Genomic DNA, 22594 nt, shown 5'->3' on the forward strand with positions numbered 1-22594 from the left:
GGCAGGGGACCCCCCCCCCAAGCAGGGACAGCGTGTAGCCTCCGCCCCCCACCCCAGAGAATTTGCTGGGCATTGGCTGTGCCATCACGGCTTGGGGGCCACAGCGGCAGCATCTGGGCCTTGTGGGCTGGTGATGGGACTGTGAGGGCTCGTGGGAAATCTGAAAGGAGTGGGAAGCCGGTGGCTCTGCCATTGTCCCTTCAGAGTGTGGGGAGAGGAATGGACTTTGGCCCACTGTTTGTGTGTCTTAGTCACGGCCGTGTCCGACTCCACAACTGTAGCCCGCCAGGTTCCTCTGTCCATGGGATTCTCTAGGCAAGAATACCAGAGTGGGTTGCCATTCTGTTCTCCAGGGGATCTTCCCCACCCAGGGACTAAACCTGGGTCTCCCACACTGTAGGCAGATTCTTCTACTGTCACAGCCACCAGGGAAGTCCTTTGGCCACTTGGATGGGGTAACTCAAGCTTCCTCCAGCATGAATTTCTACCCAGGAGATAAATTCCCCCATCTGGGGCCCCTGCGCTGTCCTCACCTCTCAGGACCGTGTGCCGCCTGCACCCGGCCAGACCTCGGGCACACAGGGCTCCTGCAGAGGCCTGAGTCCCCACCCCAGCTGCCCACACTTTGGGCTACATGGCCAGGGGAAGGTGGGTTTCAATTTGGTGGAGGCCTCTCCCCAGAAGGCTGGGTGCCAAGCAAGACGGGTCCTGCCCACATCCCTGTTGTCAGTGCCCGGGCTGAGGAGGCACTGAGGGCTGACAGGCTGGCATTTCCAGGGCAGGGCCAGCACCTGGTGTTCCTGAGTGTGTGTCAGTGTTACCAGGCGCCTGAGCGGTGTGTCACTATGCGCTGAGACTGCATCCAGGAGACCAGGGGTCTGCGAGTGGGAGTGATGCGCAGCTGTCTCCCCCTGTGCACGCACGTGTGCATGGGTGGAGGTCAAGCCCACCCAGGCTATGCGCACATGTGGGCGAAGAGACCGTGAATTTGGCCTCACTCCCCACCCCCCAATTCAGGTGACTCAGGCTGGGTGAAGGTGAGGGCTCTAGCTATATTGGGATTAGTCAGGGTGGGTGGGCCTAGGTCCTGGCTGGTCAGAGCTGGAATTAGGGCTGGGGTTAAGGCCACGTCTGGGACAAGTCATGGTTTGAGTGGTGCATCAAAGTGGTGATGGGGTCGGAGTTCGCAGACTGGAGTCATGGCAAAGGGACCCAACTGAGAGTGGGCCAGAGCTGGGCTGGGCTTTGGGGGCTGGTGGCAGCTCAGCCCGGGAGCAGTCAGGGACACTCTCCTGTCCCTGTGACCGGGGACACTTGAGCAGTGGCCCCAGGTAGGATTCTGGTCTCTAACCTCCTGTCTTGCCTTGCTGACCCCTGGTCACACTGCCTGCAACCCCATGGGGTGACGCAGGTGCCACAGCAGAACTTTCAGTCCCGATCTTTCTGGACAGCTTGTCTCCCTAGCCCAGATTAAATAGAACCTTATCTCACCAGCTCAGCCCTGGGAGAAGCCCAGCCCCAGGCCTTGCCACCTCAGCAGTGCCTGCTGTAGCCAACGGGGATGGACTGCTGTCCTCAAAGACAGCACTGGACGCAGATGCCCACTCCATGTGCTATGGCGCAGCCTCCAACACCCACTGTCCACTCCCATGCCTCACTGTGCTGTGTAGATAGAATCTTCCAGAAGCGTGAAGAGCAGGTTTACCCTGGGCAACACATGACCCTAGTGAGGAAGACACCAGGTCGTGGCCTCTGGTGTCAGCTGGGGCTGCCATCTGTCTGGACTCTAGGAGACAGGGTCCCAGGAAAAGTTTCTGTCTCCTGGGCTGAGTTCTGCATTTTCCTCATCCCTCTTTGGTTGTCCCTGCTGACCCAGCTCCCTCCTCGCACCCTCAGTCTTCGGTGGGCCCGGTGGGGAAGCACAGAGGGGTCAGAGGGAGAGGGTAACCAGGGGGGCATCAGCTGGGTCCTGGCCTCTGCTATGATAACAGCTCAGCTAGGATCAAGAAAGGCCCCTTCTCACTGAAACGAAACTAAATCTACCCAACCTGACAATCCCCTGAACTTGCTCTTGTCCCAGCCCAGCCATGGGTGACCATACGAGGATCCACTCACCTGCCAGCTCCCGGTACCCCCACCACTCTGTCAGGCCCTCTCCTCTTCCTCTCACCCTACCCCTCTGCCAGAGTTCTAGACCTCTGAGCCCACACCTGCCCCCCAGGAGCTCCTCCATAAGGACCTAGGGCTGCCACCCTACCTAAAGTGGCTCTCTGTCCGCAGACCTTCATCGTCCTGAACAAAGGCAAGACCATCTTCCGGTTCAGCGCCACCAACGCCTTGCATGTCCTCAGCCCCTTCCACCCCATCCGGAGAGTGGCTGTGAAGATCTTGGTGCATTCATATCCTTTGCGATCGATCCCTGCTGGGTGGGCCCCACCCGGGGGAAGAGGGTGGACAGGGCATTTAGGACTAAGGGCGATGTTGATTCCTGGTCAGTCCTCAAACAAGCAAGCACACAGTCGTCACCTGGGAGCCGATTGGACATCAGTCTCTCAGACCCCACCCCAAGACCTGCCGATTCGGCATCTGCATTTTAACAAGATCCTGGGGGATAGTGGACACATGAAGGCTTGGGAGATTCAGCTGATTCTTCAGGAGAGAAGCGTCCTAGAAGCTGAGCTACCAAGGAAAGCAGAAGAAATGAGGCCGGTCAGTGTCCCCTGATTCTGGTCTTGGCTCCCCATGTCCCCTTCGCATTGCAGCCCCCCCCCCCAGCCCTGCCATGCCCTGCACCTCCCCACCCACTGGCAGGGACCTCCGGCAGGTCACCAGGGCTCAGCCAAGGAGAAACTGCTTCCCAATCAGGAGGCCTCTGGTTTAGTCATACGTGGGCCTCTTTCGAGGGAGGCAACACTTGCTTTTTGATTAGGTGTTGACAAAACGTTTGCAGTTTCAGAGTATCTCAGAGAACTCTGGTTAGCATTAAATTATGTAAACCCAGCCTGAAAAAGCTTCAGGCTGTGGAGGAGACCGATGGGTGGGCTGTGGTGCGATGAGGGATGGGTACTGGTCTTTGGGTCCTAGAAGGATCCCATTCAGACCGAGCATGGAACAGGGAAATGGCTGTTCTTTGGATTTCAGAAAAGGGATCCCACATGCAGAGCCTCTTGGGGAGGGCGGGTGTCTGGCCATGGAGTCAGAGGTGCCTGTGTTTCAGCGTGAGGGCCTGGGCAGCTTTGCTTTAGCTGCAGCTGGCTTGGCTGTTAATTGATCAACACTGCTGGGCTCAGCAGTGTGATTAGTTGTGGGGTTGGCAGGTTGGGCCCAAGGGAGCTCCCTAAAGTTTCCTCTCTGTTCCCCTTCTGGTTGGAAGGCCAAGGCCTCTGGGCAGGGCAGGAGGCTTGGTGAAAATGGCTGTCCAGTGAGGAACTGAGTAACCGAATGCTGACTACTCAGGGGGCCTTTCCTATCCAGGCAGGGATGAGAGGTGCCCATTCCTGGCTCCATGGTCTGCCCACCTGTGACCCAGCGCTGATCCCAAACCCGGGGCCACTCAGAGGGCCTTAGGGCCCATTCGTTTTCTGCATGCAGATGCTCTCTGGCCCCCTCCAGCTTGCTCTGACCTGTCTCCTGGGGATCCTGAGACGTGTACATCCAGGGAACACCGCTCCCCCCTTTTTAGGCCGTAACTGTGGCATCAGAAGGGTGGTCTCCAAGGTGGGCAGACACTGTGGGGAGGGACTGTGTTCATGGAGCAGCTTACTATTCACAGCTGCATCCTACTTTGTGAGGCATGGGTGGTTCTGGATTTAATTTTGAGCCATTCCCAAGCTCCCTGTAGGTGCTACACACTTTGCCTGGCACTCTGGGGTGCTTATCAAACTGGATAAGTCCCTGTCCTTGCCCCCTTGGGAATTTACAGCACCCACCCCCCGCCCAAGAGTGATTAGACAACCACATGAGGAGTTGTCATTTTGCTGGCGTGTGGGCATAGCCTGGTGAGAGCAGTGCAGTAGGAGGAAAGGCCAGCCTTCTTCTTGCTCTGAGCCTCTCTCTGGACTCACTGCGAGGGCGTGTCCTCACTGAAAGCACGCTCTGGCTCCCACCTGGGGCTTCTCCTCCAGGTATCTAACCAACCAGCTCTGTTTAGCAGTCAGCTCAGCCCCTAGGGATGCACCTGCAGCCCCGGGGTTCCTGCAAGGCTGGGCCACGGGGCGGCTGAGGCCAGGGAGGCAGGTGAGCCAGGGGGAGCAGGGCCAACAGAGTCCCCAGCCTGGCCAGAGGGGCCACCAGAAGTGGTGGCTCTCAGGCTGCGAGGAGCTGGTTCTGCCTGGCAGGACCGGCCCTGAGGACCCTGATGTGGACCTTGTCTCCCAGGGCAGCTGCCCCAGGGAGAGGCTCAGCATCTGGGAGGCCCTGCGCTGGGCTCTTGATGGCTCTGGGAGGCTCCTTGATGCTCTGCTACCCGGGGATGGAAGCGCACGGCGGGCCTCCCACAGCGCCCCCTAGCGGGCTCGGGAGGCACTGAGGGAGAGGAGGGGCCTGGATTGTGCGGTTGGGGAGCAGCCCTTCTGTGTCCTTGGGTCTTGCCCTCAAAGTGGGGTATGCTGATCATCAGCAGCAGCATCACAAGGATCTTACAGGAACTACTGAATCTCGGGTCCAGAACCTGTGTTTTAGGAAAGTCTCCGTGATTTGTAGCTTCCCTGGTGGCTCACTGGTAAAGAATCCGCCTGCCAGTGCAGAAGATGTGGGTTCAATCCCTGGATCAGGAAGATCTCCTGGAGAGGGAAGTGGCAACTCACTTCCAGTAATCTTGCTTGGGAAAGCCTATGGACGGAGGAGCCTGGCAGGCTACAGTCCATGGGGTTGCAAAGGGTCAGGCACGACAGCAATAAACAACAACTATGATTTGTGCACTCACTGCTCAAAGGCAGTCACTTCTAAATGTCAGTCTGAGTGGCACCAGGGAAGTTTGCTAAAAATGAAGACTCCTAGCCCCTTCCAGACCAGAACCACCAGTGTGAGGCCTCAAATCTACAAGTTCTTCATGCATTTTTCAATCAAGATAAAATTCACATACCATAAAATTTACCATTTTAAGTGTACAGTTCAGTACACTTATATTCAGTACAGTATATTCATAAGGCTGTGCAACCATTACCACTCTCTAATTCCAAAACATTTTTATCATGAAGAAGGAGTCCCATGCCAATCAGCAGTCACCATGCATTTCTAAAGCATACAGATTTCAAGTCTTGAATTACAAAAGTTTCCTCTCTCTCTCTCTCTCTCTCTGTATAGATAGATAGATAGATAGATAGAGATATATGACTATATATAGATAGGCTTCCCTGGTAGCTCAGCTGGTAAAGAATCCACCTGCAATGCCAAAGACCCTGATTCTATTCCTGGGTGGGGAAGATACCCTAGAGAAGGGATAAGCTACCCACTCCAGTATTCTTGAGCTTCCCTGGTGACTCAGATGGTTAAGAATCCAGCTACAATGCGGGACCTGGGTTCAGTCCCTGAGTTGGGAAGATCCCCTGGAGGAGGGCATGGCAACCCACTCCAGTATTCTTGGCTGGAGAATCCCCAAGGACAGAGGAGCCTGGTGGGCTACAGTCCATGGGGTCACAAAGAGTCGGACATGACTGAGTGACTAAGAATAACACAGAATATACATATGTATACACACACGTGCACTGGCTTCCCTGGTGGCTCAGCAGTAAAGAATCCCCTGCAGTGCAAGAGACACAGGAGATGTGGGATCGATCCCTGGGTTGGGAAGATCCCCTGGAGAAGGAAATGGCAACCCACTCCAGTATTCTTGGCTGGAGAATCTTCATGGACAGAGGAACCTGGTGGGCTACAGTCCATAGGGTAACAGAGAGTCAGACAGGACTGAAGTGATTGAGCACACACACACATTTTGTGTGGTATAAAACATATAAAATTGACCATCTTAACCATTCTTAAGTGTCCAGAACAGTCATGCTGACATTGCTGTGCCACAGATCTTTAGTAACTTTTTCATGTTGCAAAACTGAAGCTAATTATCTGCTTACATTCCTGCTGCTGCTGCTGCTAAGTCGCTTCAGTTGTGTCCGACTCTGTGCGACCCCATAGACAGCAGCCCACCAGGTTCCGCCGTCCCTGGGATTCTCCAGGCAAGAACACTGGAGTAGGTTGCCATTTCCTTCTCCAATGCATGAAAGTAAAAACTGAAAGTGAAGTCGCTCAGTCGTTTCCGACTGTTTGCGACCCCATGGACTGCAGCCTACCAGGCTCCTCCGTCCATGGGATTTTCCAGGCAAGAGTACGGGAGTGGGGTGCCATCGTTTTCTCTGGCTTACATTTCTACAGATATTCAAACATCTCAGCCCCCAATGTGCAAAGTTTTGTGCCAGGCCCTTTGGAAAGGGCAGTAAGGACAAAGACTACTTGAAAGCGGGCAGGAACACAGGCCCTGCTCTCCAGAAAGAAATTCCTCTCACTTGTGACAATCCAGGCATTCCCAGGGACCGGCTCGCAAGCGCACGATAACTCTGTTCAGCTTTGCTCTGGGCTCCATGCTCGCAGTGCGTCCCTGGGAAGTTGCCTAAAAAGTAAATATGGGCATGGAGAACTTTTTTTCCCGATGTATTTTTGTTATAATCCTGCAGAATGTGTTCCTGCCAGGATTAAATAAAAGAAACCAACAGAACTCCAAATTCCACTGCAGTCACATTCAGAGACGCTGCACGTTCATGGCGAGCAGCATTTTGCCTTTCTGGGTGCACAGGATATGTTCACAAAATCCTCCCACGTTCTTCTAGATTCAAATGGGCAATCAAACCGTGTGTGTGTGTGTGTGTGTGTGGTGTGTGTGTTCATTTAATAGAGCAAATATATGAAAATATGCCTACTGTTAATTCCCTTCTCATTGGGAGTTTTTTGACTCCTTAGCATCTGAAGACAGGCGGCCCCAGTTTCAGGCATTCCCCACAACCCAGGCTGGCAGTCCTTGCTGGCATTTTAATTACGAGGCTGGGAGTGGGTGTTTAGGGACAATGACATGACAGGATTGAAGATGTTCGGCTCGGCTCAGCCCTGGAGAGCTGGCCTCTGCCGCTGCCCACGCACGAAACCCGCCCAGTCATCGGCCTGCAGCCACCAGGCAGCGCAAACAGGTGCGCTCCGGCCGGGAGCGTGCCTGGCTTCTCTCTCTGGTATTGGCTGTGTGGTGGCTCCATGGGAACTCAGGGATGCTTGGGCAGAGTCACGTGGACGAGAGGCTCAGTCTATGTAGGAAAAGGTCACACGCTCACACACCTACCCAACAACGACTGAGAGTAACGGCAGGGCCGTCCTCAAGAACTGGAGAGCCAGGCAGGGTTTTGAGCAGTCAAGTGGCAGAGACTGGAGTCTCGGCAACTCACGCTAGGGCATTGCTGAGTCTGGAGAAGCCAAAATTCATTCAGATGGCGCCTTTCCTTTCCCCCTGTGCAGCGCAGGCCGTGGCTGGCAGGGCTCAGAAGGGCTGTCCGCTCTGGCTTTTCCCTAAGTCTTGATGTCAGACTGCAGTTCACCTCTGTCTGTGTCCAGCTGAGTCCTCTGGTCCAAGGCAGCCTGTCCACACTGCTGCTGTCTGCCAACCAGCCTTTTCTCCACGCTGATGAGAGCCGTGAGTGCTATGACCACAGCGGGGAGAGGCTCGGTTCCTCAAACAGGCATCTCTCTAGTCCTGAGCTTCCCCAGGACCAGCTGGGCTGTTTGCTGGAGGAACCCTAACCAGCCTCCAGAGCCTATGTGAATGCCTCCTCCAGGAAGCCTTCCTGCCCAGCCTCACTGGAGACCAGTCTGATTTTTCATAATCTCCTATCTTGAAGCAGTTCAATGGCTTGGAGGTCTCCCTGTCCCCCACACAGAGCCACGCCCTTATGCTCACGTGAGGTGGGTTCTTAAAAATGACAAATAATTCAGTTCGTCTTCCTGGGTGGCTGTCTGCACACACTTTACAGAGCTCTTCACCCCATGGTTTTCAGCGTGCCTGTGGGTGTCAGAGTCCAAGTGTGGGATGGCACTCCCATTTGGTGACTGAGGGCCTGAAACAATGTGATTCCCACAGGCCCTTCAGTTTGGAGGTGAGGGAAGGGACCAGGGGACTTTGCTGTCATTGTGCAGAGATGGTGAGGCTGCAGCGGAGTTCAGAGTGGAGCCTGCATCAGGACGGCCAGGTCTCAGATCTGGGCTCTGCTATTGACCAGGGTTGGACCCACAGTCATTTTTTGCAGCTGCTACAACAAATTACCAGAGACTTAGCAGCTTGAAACAATGCAGACTTGTCGTCTTATGGTTCTGGAGGTCAGAAGTCCAAAAAAGATCTCACTGGGCTAAAAACAAGGTATCCACAGGGCCGAAGTTCTTTCTGGAGGTTCACAGACAGAATCCGTTTTCTAGGTTTTTCTGTTTTCCAGGGGCTGCGGAAAATCCTCGGCTCTGGCCTCCTTCCATTTCCAAAGTCAGCAACAGCTGGTGGAGTCTTTCTCACGAACATCATGCTGACGCCTGCTGGTCCTCTTTTATAAGGACCCTGTGATGACATTGGGCCCACCCAGATAATCCAGGATAATCACCCGATCCTTAATTCAATCACATCTGCAAAGTCCCCTTTGCCATCTACATGAACGGTTATAGTTTCCAGGGATTAGGACGTGATTGTCTTTGCTGGGGGGCATTTCTCTACCTACTAGAGTATCCTTCAAGGTAACCTCTTTGTGCCTCAGTGTCCTCATCTCTAGAATGGGGAAGAAGTCTCCACCTCCTGCATTCTTGGGAGGAGAGAAATAGTCAATGGGTGCAGACAGCAGAGCCTGGCACCTAGGAAGGGCTCAATAAATACTTGCGGTTAGCATCATTACCTTCATATTCCAGGAGTCATCTGATCCTCAGTAGACAGTTAAGCAATGGACCTTTGGGGATGAAGAAAGGCTGGTTAAGGGAGCTTGTTAACTCCCTGCCCAGTGAGGAAAGCCTTGGCAGGGAGCCAGGGTGTGAGGAATGTGTGTGTGTGTGTGTGTGTGTGTAAGGGAGAAGGGCTATTGAGATGGTTATCTAATCTGCCCTTGAATGCTGGAGAAGGAGCTAGGCCCAGTGGTGGAGACCCTCCCCCAGGCAGAGGGAGGGACAGATACCAAGCTGAGGGAAGGACCCCAGTGTCTGGGAGGTGCCCCCTAGCTGGGGAGAAATCAAGGCTCCTTGCAGTTCTGGCCTCTGAGCTGAGCTACCAGCTTTCCAGTAGTCATATGACTTTCCAGTGGTCATGTATGGATGTGAGAGTTGGACTATAAAGAAAGCTGAGTGCCAAAGAATTGATGCTTTTGAACTGTGATATTGAAGAAGACTCTTGAGAGTCCCTTGGACTGCAAAGAGATCCAACCAGTCAATCCTAAAGGAAGTCAGTCCAGAATATTCATTGGAAGGACTGATGCTGAAGCTGAAACTCCAATACTTTGGCCACCTGATGTGAAGAACTGACTCATTGGAAAAGACCCTGATGCTGGGAAAGATTGAGGGCAGGAGGAGAAGGGGATGACAGAGGATGAGATGGTTGGATGGCATCACCAACTCAATGGACATGAGTTTGAGCAAGCTCCGGGAGTTGGTGATGGACAAGGAAGCCTGATGTTCTACAGTCCATGGGGTCGCAAAGAATCGGACACAACTGAGTAACTGAACTGAACTGAACCCTGTTTTAACTAGGGGTGAGGGTCTCCAAATCTGACCCCTGTCATCTCAGATGAGAAATTGGAGAATTCGCTATAAAGCTGCAGGCTGGATCTAACATGCTATTGCCTGATTCCCTGGATTCTCTCCAAGAAGCACTGGAGGTGTGGAAGACATCCTACCTCTCTCCCCCGTTGGGCCAGCCCTCTTCCAGAAATCAAAACGCTAGCTCAGCCCCCTCTCCAGTCTGACTGCACTGGACTCCGCATTGGGCCTGAGGTTGGGCAGGCCATGGGAAAGGGTGGAACTGTGATGGGGAGGGAAAAGGCAGGCCCCTGGAGTTCAGTTACTGCAGCACCTGGGGCGCCCGTGTGAATCACCCTGCAGGACCATGCCATGGCAAGATGGTGACCGTGGGAGCAGCTGCAGGGGTGGGAAGCCGTTTCCTCAGTCAGACTCGGGAGAGGATTCCTGAGGGCAGCAGAGTGTCCTTGTTCTGGGCCGGGACCCTAGGGTGTCCCCGCCCACAGGAGGCCCAGGGTCTGGCCTTTGTTCCTCTGCAGTCCTGGTAGAGGTGAGAGAGGCCATGGCGGTCAGGCAGAGCTTCATCCAGTCTGAAGCAGCGTCTGGGACTTGGAGCCAAGGAGTCAGGGATCAGACAAGGCCTGGAGCAGTTCGGTTCGAGGCCAAGTGCCCAAGGCTGCCCAAGACACAGTCGTGGCATTTAAAGAGCTCCCCTTCTGGTGGGAACAGAGGGAAGCTGTCATTCAGGGAGGCAGACATGCTAACAGAGGGGTGCCCGGTGCCCTGGGGATGCAATAAGCAAGGAGTCAGGGCAGACCACCCTGAGGAGCTCCTTGAAGGAGAGAAGCAGGGTACCAGGTGGAGCAGAGGCCAAGAGAGAAAAGCCTGTGCAAAAGAAGCAACAGCCAGAGAACCCGTCTCCTGCTTCCCCCCAGGACAGTGTGTCCTGACAAGGCATATAGGTTTTGGCAGAAGTCCTGATTCAAAGGTCAGCCTGGGCCACTCCCATAGAAGTGGAGGAGGGCACTCAGAGCCCTGCCATCGTGGCTTCCCTCCCCCCAAAACAGTGGCCTCTGAGCAGCCGTTTATAAAGGTAAAAACCTCTGAGGTCTGGGAGGTTCCTTCCTTCCATCCATCCCTCTGGGATGGGCCCTACAAGGACTCTGCTAATAGCTCAGATTCAAGGGTCTGGTCCCTGTCAGAGGCCGTGGAGCAGGGCAGGTGTCCAGCCTCAGAGGGGAGGGATTGGCAAGGACTGGGCAGAGCCCCGGTGTGTCTCCTGGGAGCCCTCGTCTCGTCCACCTAGCAGCCTTGGCCTGGTGGGGTGGGGCCCAGGGGTGGGGCCCGCTGGTGGTGGCGGCCGGTTGGCCCCCTGCAGGCGACCTTCCTTGACACTGCGCCACGCTCTTCAGCATGCTCATCATGTGTACCATTCTGACCAACTGCGTGTTCATGGCCCAGCACGACCCTCCGCCCTGGACCAAATATGTCGAGTGAGTATCCCCAGGGCCTCTCCAGCAGGCCCTGCCCCCTCTGCCTTTCCCTTTCGAGACTCCTGGCCTCAAGGTCACATGAGCAGAGACCACGACTCACCCACCTGGGGCGCCCTTGGCCCAGCCCTTCCCTCTCTTGCTGCTTCCAGTCCTGCCAAATTTGTGCTTTGATTTGTGTCGTCAGGAGAGGAAGCTCTCTGGGTTGGCAAAAAGAGGGCTTTCTCCCTGACCCACCTGATGGTTTTGGAGAATGCACAGAGGCAATACTAACTAATAATTGAATGAACGCTTGGTGCACACCAGGCACTGTCCTAGAACTGTAAGCATCATGTCCCGTGACCCTCACGACAACCCAGTAGGGCAGGTATGGCCGCTGGGCCCGTTTGACAGATGAGAGAGAACTGGAGAAGTAACCCCTTCAAACTGTGCAGCTAGGGGGAGTGGGCACCGCGAAAGGGCCCCCGGCTCTCCCTAGCTCAGCACCACACGCTGCTGTCTCTTTTCCCTAGATCCTACTTCCTATAACCAGTTTTAGAAAGCTGCCTGGTTCTTCCTTCCCAGATGAAAGTACCTGCCCTATGGGCTCTAAGAGGACCCAGCACCCCTGGTGCATTTGGCTCTTGTTTTCAGGGGACCACCACAAGGCTGGGGAAGCCTCTCTTCCCTAGGCGGCTTGCCTCGTTCACACAGGGCCCGGCAGCATCACTGACGCTGCGCTCCGCATCCAGCTGCTAAGACCCGGAGACCAGCAGGGCCGTGGCCCTTTCCTCGTCTGGCCCTGTGGGCCGCAGCCCCGGCATCCGAGCCTTTGGGGTTGCTCCGCTGGCCCCAAGCTCGGAGAACAGCCGTCTTCTAGTCCCAGGTGTTAGAACATCAACCCGCTTTCAAAGCCAAGGCAGACCCCTGTACCCACCTACCCACAGGTGGTTGACGATAGACCAGGCTGTCCACTGAGAATCCACAAACAGAAGCGCGGGGCCATGGCTCTGAGCGTCCTGACAGCCCGACAGTGGCCACAGAGGGTACCTCAACCCCCAGGGCTGCGGTGAGGAGACAGGTGAAGGGTCTTCTTACATCAAGACAACTGAGAGAAGATAGAGAGTTCACACGGGAATGTGGGAGGCCTGTGCACGATGCTGAGTAAACGGGATGATGCATTAGCCGACCAGGCTTTGGAACAAAGCTCCAACTCCCAACTCCAGCTCTGCCCGGGGGGCTTTGCAGAGAGCCTGGTCTGAGGGCCCTCGCCGAGGGGGAAAGATGCACAGGGCTCATGCCAACTGGCCTGCAGGCTTCACCCCCCCCGCTGATCTCTCCTCCCCAGGTACACCTTCACTGCCATCTACACCTTTGAGTCTCTGGTCAAGATTCTGGCTCGAGGCTTCTGCCTGCACGCGTTCACCTTCCTTCGGGACCCGTGGAACTGGCTGGACTTCAGCGTGATCATCATGGCGTAAGTACCTTGTGGCTGCGTTTTCTGGGAGAGGCCACACTGAGGGGCGAGGGCGCCACTCCTGGCCCCAGGCTGAGGCCACGCCAGCTCCACAGGTGGCTGCAGAGCGACGCGCTTTCCTGCTGTGGAGGTGGGAGACGGCACGGAGGCCCTTGGCTCCTCCTGGTGGGGAGAGACGGGTTCAGGGTAGCTCAGGCTTCCTTAGGGCTCAGGGCCACTGGCTCATCTGTGGCTCCGTGGCAGCCTTGTGCTCAAGGGGCTTCATTAAGATTCAGGTTTCGCATCCTCTGTGCTTTCCGTCAAGGGAAACCAGTGTTACAACCTGAAATCTCTGGACCACTATGAAAAGTGACCTGGATTCCAAGGTGACTTAAACTGCAGAAGAGAGATCAAAGGAGCCCAGAGAAGTGGCCAGACATCCCCAGGAGCTCCTGCCAGGCACCCTGGCGTGGCTTCAATCTCCATTCACAGACCCCACGTCTGGCACATTGCGAGACCCCTAGTCACCGATATGATCCACTAGGTCCTCACACCAGCCAGAGAGGTAGACGGGATTGAGGTTCCTTATCTCCAGTTTACAGATGAGCAGACTGACGCCGGGGACGCAGTGAGCAAGTGCGACCCTAGGCCTGCTGCTCCACCGGCTGAAGCCGCACTTCCTTGCCTGGGAGGAGACCTCTTGCCGAGGGGCTGGATTGAGGCATGCCGCTCTGGATAGCTCAGACAATGGAGGCTGGGTTCTGGCAGGCTGGAGGGATCAGGGCAGGCCTCTCATGCAGGAGTCGTGGTCAGGGGCTTAGCCATCAAACCCATTCCGAAAGACTGATGCGTGTGGAGAGCCCAGTGGGTGCAGGGCTGGGTGCTGCACCTTGGCAACAGCAGAGCCGGTGAGGGTTATACTCCCTGCCCTTTCGAGCCTCGCTTTCCCCGCTGGTGAAGGGGTGGTGTGGAGCTGGGTGTTATCCGACGTGCAGTTCCGCTGCCGCTTTCTAGGTTTCTCAGATTGACTAAATTGGCCTGTTCATGACGAAGTCTTTATTGGCCCTTGGATGTGAGTGGCTCTGAGCTCAGCTATGCAGTGGAGGAGAGAGGGAAAGAGAGAGGCTGGACCTTGATGATGGGGTGCTCTCTGTCTTCCGGTCAGAACAGGCAGCAGAGCCCCCATTTCTAGGCACGATACTGGTCAGCTGACTCCAGCCCACCCTTTTATAGGTGGGGAAACCGAGGCTCGGAGGGGGCTACCAGTCACCCGGAATCCAGTGTCGATTTAGGCCTAGACAGAGCAAACAAGGGCAAGAGCCCTGGGCTGTGGGAGACAGACTTCAAACCTACAGGCCGAGAAAAGAGCCAAGTGTGATGAGAGCTGATGGGGGTTAAAAGCAGGGAGGGACGCACTCTGCTTTACCTTCGAGGAGGTGGCCCTGGCTGCTCTGTGGGTACGACTCTGGGGAAGGGTAAGCACAGAGGCTGTATTGGGGGCCAGGAGAGAGAGGGTGGCGGCTGGGACCAGGGTTCCAGTGGAGAAAGTGTGAGATATGCTCAGATCCTGGGGGTGTTTGAAAGTAGGGCTGACAGGAGGCCTCGAGGCAGCTCTTGGCTTGAGCAGCTGGGTGGCCGGTGTGACCACGTGTCGGCCTGGAGAACGCAGGGAGGAGAAGACTCGAATATCCGGTGTGGAATATATTAAGTCTGAAAGCATCCAGGGTGAGATACCGAGTCAGCAACTGGATCTTCCAGCCTGGAGTTCAGGAAAGAGGTCCACTCGGAGGTATAAATTTAGAAGCCATCGGGATACGGATGGTATTTAAAGCCAGGAGACCGGATGAGATCATCTGGGAGAGTCGCCAGGGATGGGAAGCCGCCTGGGGACTGTACCCTGGGACGCTCCGACATCCTGAAGTCAGGAAGAAGGAGGATGGAGCAAAGAGACTGGAAGGAACCCCCGGGGAAGGCTGAGGAAAACCAGGAGAGAGCAGTGTCCTGAAAGCCAGTGAGGGGACGTGACTCGAAAGGAACCACAAGGAGGCTCGTGAGAACTGAGCTGCACTGTTGGAGTCAACAACGTAAAAAGGGCAGATGACTTTGACCTTGACATGATGGGGGACACAGCTGATTAGAGAGGGCTCAAGGCAGGGTGGGAAGAGAGTGGAGCAGGGCAAGTGTACCCATCTGGTCTGTGGGGTTTACTCTAAAAGAGGACCCAAGGTAGGATGGTGATCAGAGGGGAGGATGGGTGAAGGGAAAACCCTTAAAGAAGGGGGCATCTGTGCAGGTTGATGGGAACGATCCAGGAGAGAGGGCAAGTTGGTGATGGTGGAAAGGGGCCAACTGCAGGACCAAAGCCCTTGAGCTGGCCCCGAGGGGTCAGGAATCCAGGGTCTGGGGGGAGTGTTGGCCATAAGAGCAGGGAAGACAGAATTCCCAGGGGCAGTGGGGGTGGATTGATAGATCCGATGATGAGAGAAGGAATTTCTCTCCTGATTGCTTCTGTTTTCTCTGTGGTAAGAAGCAGGGTCATCAACTGAGAACACAGAGCTGGGAGGCGAGTCCCAGGTGTGAGAAGGGAGGTAGCGTTCTCTGTGTCTGAGCCACGACTGATGAGAGTGGAGTGGGATCCCCAGGCCCAGGCTCTCAGGTGCCCTGCGGGAGGTGGGCGGTGATCCACAGACCCCTGAGGGCCTGAAGTCACAGGAGGAGGATACCGCGTCTGCCTGAGCCTTCCCTACCTTCCTATCCTGGAGCCTGAGCAGAGAACTGGGTTATTGCAACAACACACCCAGAACCCTGGGCCCCTTGTCTGATGTCAGGAGCCAGGCTTTGCCTTGTCTTCAGCCCGTGGCTCTGGGCGGTGCTCCGAGTCCTCTCCATCTAGCTCTTAGGAAGTCCTCCTGTCCTGTCTCGTGAGAGGATCCAGGTCAGCGCCCACCCCCTCCACGGAACCCCAAGGGAAACTACTCCCTTCATTCAGAATCGCAGAGCAGGAGTGCCTTGCTCACCAAGGCCTCCTGCCCTCATTCTACACTGACCCTGGGCTGAAAAAGCAGAGCGAACCTCCACGGCGACCAGACTGTTTCCACGTTTCTGAATGTCTCACAAGAAATGGCCCGCTCACTTCCCCTGGAGCTGCCGGGCCCGTTGGAATGCCAGATTTGCTCTCTGGGCTAGACTGGCCCAGCACTTCGATTGACGGTGCTCCTGCTTTGCGAAAACAATGAATTACTGCTGTGGTGATGCAGTGAAAAGCATTCTGCTATAACCAAAGTGATTCAGTAATGTGGGGCTCCTAGAATAATCAGAGTGGCAGGAAAGCTCTGTTCACTGACATTCCCCCACCTCCCCTCCGTTTTAATGATGGAGAAACTGAGGCTCAAAGAGAGCCTACCCCTTGCCTCAAATTGTAGGATGAATCAGCAGCAACACAGGGACTCAAACCAGGTCTCCTAACTCGTAACCTTGAGAAGCACCCCTAATCTGATGTTTCTGACTTAGGCTTGCACCTGATCCCCAGTCCCACCCACTTTAGAGTGGAGGGTCAGAGGAGGGTGCCAGGAAGCCTGTCAGGCTCCACTTGCAACCCTCCAGCCGGAGCTCTTCCTGTGGCCCCCCTTTCAGCTGGGCATTACCAGCTGCCTCCCACCTTCTGGGGTTGTTATGGAAACCAAACCTGGAAGGGAAGGCAGGGAGGGCAGAGAGGAGAGGGTGGCAATCACCGCAGCAGCTAACGTGCCGGCTGTACCTCTGCCTTGCAGCCCAGGAGGGGCCGTCTGCCTGGAATGGGAGGGCCGCCTGACCGGATGGGGGCTGAGCAGGAGCAAAGCCGGGCTCTGCCCTCCTCATGGCTCCTCAGCTTCCAAAAGCCTCTCGCACTGGGGCTGGTGTGATGGGGTAGAACTCTCACCCACCACCGTCTGCTCTTTCTGTGTCAGGGCCCGTGATCCCACCCCAGCTGTCTGCCCCTGCCCTGAGGCTCGGCCCCCGCAGAAAGAGTAGAATGGCTCGATGGAGCATCTGGGCGGCACAGATCTCTGCTCCACCCGGCTCTGGGGCACTGTTGAAGCTGCCCCTTTGCTAGATATAGGGTCTCTCCTGCCTTGCCGTACTCCAGGGCCCCAGAAGAGGCTTCGGTGAGGGTCTAGGGCCCCGAGATGGGAAGTAGTCAGGCACCAGGTTCTGGGTCGAGTAAAAGAGGCAATAGCCCCCCGTGTCACAGACGTGCTCACAGACACACCTTGCCCTCACCCTTCCCTGCACCCCGCCTTCCAGGCTTCTTCCTCCTCAGTATTTTGGCCGCTGGCCCCGCCCCATTCTCAGCCACGCCACTGGCCTTGAAGGCTATGGGGAGCACACCCCTTGGGGTCTTGGCTTCCCTGTGCCCAGCAGGTGCTGACTAGAGGGCAAGCACTGCTGATGCTAGGGACCCTTAGGGGGTGGGGGAGGCAGGGTCTACACTGGGATGGGCACAGACTGGCTAAATCCAAGCAGGACATGGGCAGGGCTTCCCTGGAGACCCGAGGGAACAGGCAGGGTCTGGAAGGGACAAGAGACTGAAGGAGTTGGCCCCCTCTCTGGCACAGCTCTCTGCCCATTCCCTATACCCAGGAGACACAGCCTTGAAGCCAGTGTCCTCAGCAAGAAAGCCCAGTTCTGGGGCACACCCACTGGAGTAGCCGCAGAAAATGGACCCAGAGCCACCTGCAGGCCGGAACGGTGGCTTCCATGTAACAGTGACGTTGGCAGTGGTGCAGGTTCATCCTGACAGTCCCATGGCCACACCTCATCAGGACAGAGTCCAAGCCTGAGAGGAGAATGTGCGACCCTCGGAGGCCTGAGGGTCAGAGCCCTCACAGAAAGTGGACTAGCCATCCAAAGTGGAGAGGGAGCTTCAACCGAATCAACAGATGAGGTGATGTTCACCTCCCATCGGGAGCCAGGGCTGTATCTGACTATTGCAACCAAGAAAGATTTGCAGGCTGCCGTGAGTCCAGTGGAAGAAATGGAAACCACACCATAGAAAGGACCTGGTACAGACAGAAGGAAAGCTCTACTGAGAATGAGTCTGCTGACTTCCCATCCCTGAAGGGATATGGAGAGTGAGGAGGGAGCAGGCTTGGTCCACAGAGCCCCATGAGGATGGAGGAGCCCGTGAGTGGACGGACAGGAAGCTGGTGTCAGCGCTGGTCAGGTGGACCCGACCAACCTCAGGACACTGAGTCCCTGGCGCAGCCTGCCACGTCCCTCCCTGCAGACCCCCAGAGCTTGAAGGCACATGCAGAAGCTCTAAGCAGAGTGGAAGGGCCTGGAGGGCCACCCTGACTGGCAGAGTGAGTCCATCAGCCCTGTCAACCCACCCTCGACACTCACCCAGCATCGCTGGGCTGATGTCACTCAGACACCGGGTCGGACACACTTGGTTACACATGAGCCATCCAGAGTCCGCTGTTCTTTGTCAAACATCAGACACCTTCGGTTAAATGTCAGACACCTTGGATGTGAAACCTTTGATTAAATATCACCAGTCACTTGCCACTCTCCCGACGGCCCCGGGCACACACTATCCATCCATGCTCAGACAGCCTGGTCATGGGACCCATCCACGCGTGTCCTTGTGCTCTGCTTGGGTGGGCCCAGCCCCCCGGAGACTGACACCTTCCTTCTGGGGCTATGGAATCTGTTGTCCAAGTTGGGCCCATGGCCACTCAGCCCAGCTAAACACTACTCGGGCCTGAGCAGGACATATCCCCAGGCGGGCTGCTTACTTCCCAAGATGATTCCTCCCATGGAGACCCATCGGAAGGGGACACCAAGACAGAGGTGGCCTCATGGGAGAGGGGTTGGCACATCCCTAGGACTCCACAACCTGCTTTTTTCCTCTTCTTTTGTTGGCCATTGCCTGTAGTTAAAGAGCTCACTATCTGGGCAACCTCCCATCTCGCCTTCCAAAGCATCCTCTTGGGAAGTCTTCTTCCTCTGAGTTCTCAGGTCACCGCCACCTTCTGACTTCAGGGAGTCCTGAACCAGCCCATGCACAGAGATCTGTGGTTGGAAGGAGCAAGCAGACTAACTTCAGACACCCAGCCATGCCTCTACAGTGGTCTCTAGGGCTTCTGAGTCCCACAGGTCAGAGCTTCAAGGCATGAGCCATGACACTGCAGAAGACACATGGCACAACTGGGGCCAGACAGCCGCTTGCTTCCTTTATCACTTTCCCCCTGGAAAATGGAGTCTCCCTCTTGGCCATGTCCCCAGCCCCAGACCCCACCATGTGGCCGGGCGTCAGTCTCCAGTGGCATGGAGCATGTGGCAGAGTAGCCGCCTCCTAGCGCCGTCACCAAGAGAGTTGCCTGGGAGCTTGCCCTGTGGACACTCTTAAGGCATCCTCGCTGAGGTCCCCATGGCAGGAGGGATGAGAGCAGGAAAAAGACCTGGGGGAGGCCGCGGGTCATGCCCAGCCCTTCCCGTGGGAGCGGGAGAAGAGAGAGGGCTGGTCGGGGAGGGTGGGCTGAGCTGCTGCTTTGTAATTCCCAATAACTGTGGTTTGATTCTGCAGGTATGTATCAGAAAATATAAAACTAGGCAATTTGTCGGCTCTTCGAACTTTCAGAGTCCTGAGAGCTCTAAAAACTATTTCAGTTATCCCAGGTAAGATGCTCAGCTTTGCTCCCGGATCTCAGCTACAAGTGACTCTCTCTCTGTCTCCCCCACCCCCGCCCCGACGTGTGTCTTCCTGGTGTGTTGTCACTCTTGTGTGTGAATTTCCCCTGTTACAGATACACCACTGAATTTGTGGACCTGGGCAATGTCTCAGCTTTACGTACCTTCCGAGTCCTCCGGGCCCTGAAAACTATATCAGTCATTTCAGGTGAAAATCAGGTTAAACGCCAAGGCTGGAGGGGTTCGCTCGGGCCTTTCCAGCCACCTGGGGGCCAAGGCGACCCTCGGGAAGGTCCCCCCGAATGTGCCTGTCCCCAGAGTACCTTTCCCAGAGCTCGGATGTGGGGGCTATCGGCAGTGGACACGGTTGTCCCCTCGGTGCTTCAAAGGGGCTCCAGACCCACCCCAGCAAAGCCCAGCACCACAGACCCCCGGGGGCCCAGAGTACACCATGGAAGGTCCTGGGTTGAACCCAAATTCTCCCCAGGACAGTGATTGCTTTCCCAAACTGAACTCAACCATCGGAAGAGGTCAAAGTTTATGTGTGTGTTGCTTCCCCTTGAAGCATCGTCCTGCGATCAGGACACTAAAAGAGCTATTTGCAGGGAAACCACACCCAGAGCCCAGAAAGACAGCATGGGCGTGGCCTTTGGTGGCTGAGCGCCTCGTCCCTGCCCTGAGCCCCCTGGGTGATACACGCACAGCTGGCACTCGCGCCCCTTTCTGTGATCAGAGCGTACTCTGTGGACAGGCGCCGCCGGGCCTTGGCGTCTAACAGCCCTCGCTGCACGTGCGGTAGACGTTTAGCAAACCGTGCATGGTAGCCTCGGGAAGAAATTCTCCTTGACAACATGTTGGCAATTGTCCCCGGGAAAGCGACTAAGGCCCCGGTGGCCTCTCCAGAAAGCCAGTCAACCCCATCCATCTAGGAACGTTCTCTAAGACTTCTGACGCTGTCAGAGCCCAGAGGCGCCTCCCAGCATGTCCACACTCAGAACTGGAGCAGGTGCTTCTTTTGAGCAGGCAGCTGAAAACAGTTTGTATGCCACCGATCTGGAGAGACGGCAGAACCAGATGGTGGTATCCACTCCTGATTTGGAAAGCGGATGGGTCCTGGGCCCTTGGCCTGCTTTTGGCTGTTGCTGCCTCCAGGGAGCCAGGGGCCCTGGTCTGAGCTCCCTGAAGTTCGGCCTCCCCTGGTGGGGCTCATTTATCATATAAGGGGAGCCCCTACTCATGCTGACTTCACACTGAGCCTCAGAATGCTCTTTCTGGCTCTGATCCCACCATGGGCTGAGCACAGGAGCAACTTGCCCCCACACTCCCCACAAGTGGCCCAGGCATGCTAAGAGCTCATAGTGAGTGGGACAGGCTGCTCCAACTCCCATGAAGCCTCCCCCACCCCACCGTCGTAACAGGTGTCATTGGCCTTGGTACACACACATCCTCAGATACTTCAGGGTCTGTCCTCTAGGGCCCCGGGGACTTTATAGCACATACCCGGCGAAGGTAGGAAAGCACACTGACCAGAGCCATTAAGAAAAGGCATGCCCCAGTTTGTTTTATTACAAAAGGGTGACAGGAAACTGTTTCTCCGTCTCGGGTTAAAGGAGAGGGAGCCCGCCATTCCCAGCCCAGCCTCACTGGATCTCTTCAAAGCTGCCAGACAGCAGCTCCTGAAAGTGAGCATCAGGAAAATGCTGTGGTCAGCATTACGGAAGTCTCCCTGGAGGAGCTGTCCCCTGCGCTGAGGCTTAATAGCCGTGGCTCTCTCCAGACCTCAGTCTCCTTTGCTTTAAAATGGGAAGGAATCGGAATGGTTGGTTTCTAACAGCCAGCCTGTTAGAGCTTCAGTGGAGGGAGACTTTCCCATTTGATCCGCCAGGACCCATCCCTTCCTGGGTCTTTTCAGAGAGAACCCCTGTCCCTGGTTGGAATCCTCCTGGCCAGAAGTGGACTCTCATCAATCTGAGAAGTGGTTAAAGGGATGGGTCGCCAACTGACTGTCCCCAAGAACACTGTCTCCATAGACTAGGAGGTGTTCAGAGCCTTGAACTGAGTGCTTTAGGCCAAAGATGCTGTGGAGGCAGAGTCCAGTTTGGAAATGTGAGCTGCTGCCCACTGCCACTCACTTTGCCCCCTTCCCCGTGCCTCTTTCAGTGGGCATGGCGAGGAGAACCAGACGCCCACCACAGGGTCCCAGAAGCTCTGCTAGAAATGAAGCATAGTCCCGGACTACAGAGGGCTCGTGAATCCCATCACCACCACCACCACTACTCCGGGCCCAGACCCCTGCGAGGTCCACTCACTGCCCAGGCAGTTGCCAACATCTGCCAGGACGATTTCCCAGAGGACGCTGAGTGCCTCCGAGCCCCGGGCAGGCAGCAGCGTTGCTGGCACTGTGGGGAGGACTTCCTCTCCCCTCTCCCGTGTTTGCCCATCGCTGCCTCCTTGTCTCTGAGTCATGGGCACTGCCACACGGGTGCTCCTAACACATTAACCGGCTGGACGATGGATGGATGGGGCTTAATCTGAGATCTGGCCGCTTTGATGGAGGGCTGGGGAGGAGGGGTGGAGGGGGTGAGTCCCCGCTGCTGGCAGAAAAGCTCCCTCGCTGCCTATGCTCTGCTCGAACTTGTGAACTTGCCACAGGCCCGCAGCCAAGTGTCACACCAAAGGCGTCCACACGTGCTGGCTTCTGCAGGGAACGGGCCGTGCAACTAACACATCAGGCCTTTCAGCTTTGGGGAGCAGGATGGACGGGGACGAGTCCCCAGGGCACAGGGCAGAGGAGGAAAACACAAAACAGGCGCCCCTGAGCCTTTCCCAAAAAGTGTGACCTGAGGCAGAACAGGCTCCTTGGGACATCCCCCACCACAGCCTTGCCGGATCCCACACCCCCACACACACCTGCCTGGCTTACACGTTCCCCTGCTGAGAATGGCTGTGTCTCTTCCCATCTCAGGGTCAAGGCCAAGGCTCTCCATTGCCCTGCAATGGGCCTGGCACTCTGTCTCCTTCCCAGGGACCACATTTAAAGGGACCAGTGAGAGAGGGACAGGCTTCAAGTGTTTTCTCCTTCAAGGAAACAGCACTGTCCGTGCTTATATCAGGTATCTGGCTATGGGAGAGCAAAGAGAACGAGGCCCCTCTGAAGACACACAGAGGCACTCCAGGCTGGGCTCCCGCTGCAGGGGATCAGGACAGAATCTCGGCAGCAGAGGAAGGGGGGAGCTTTGGTCTGAAAAACCCAAGAGAGGCCTCC

General features: G+C 56.1%; 1 protein-coding gene across 1 annotated transcript in view; it reads left to right on the forward strand.

Moving 5' to 3' along the window:
* Positions 1–22594, forward strand: part of SCN5A (sodium channel, voltage-gated, type V, alpha subunit) — an 87610-nt gene that overhangs the window by 775 nt on the left and 64241 nt on the right. Inside the window, exons 2-5 of the mRNA XM_010835572.1 lie at positions 2281–2399; positions 11136–11225; positions 12550–12678; positions 19446–19537. Of these exons, the coding sequence (XP_010833874.1) occupies positions 2281–2399; positions 11136–11225; positions 12550–12678; positions 19446–19537 (430 nt within the window). The remainder of the gene's footprint in view (positions 1–2280; positions 2400–11135; positions 11226–12549; positions 12679–19445; positions 19538–22594) is intronic.

The sequence above is a fragment of the Bison bison genome, unplaced genomic scaffold, assembly GCF_000754665.1.
Source record: "Bison bison bison isolate TAMUID 2011002044 unplaced genomic scaffold, Bison_UMD1.0 scf7180017864043, whole genome shotgun sequence".
Taxonomy (NCBI): Eukaryota; Metazoa; Chordata; class Mammalia; order Artiodactyla; family Bovidae; genus Bison; species Bison bison.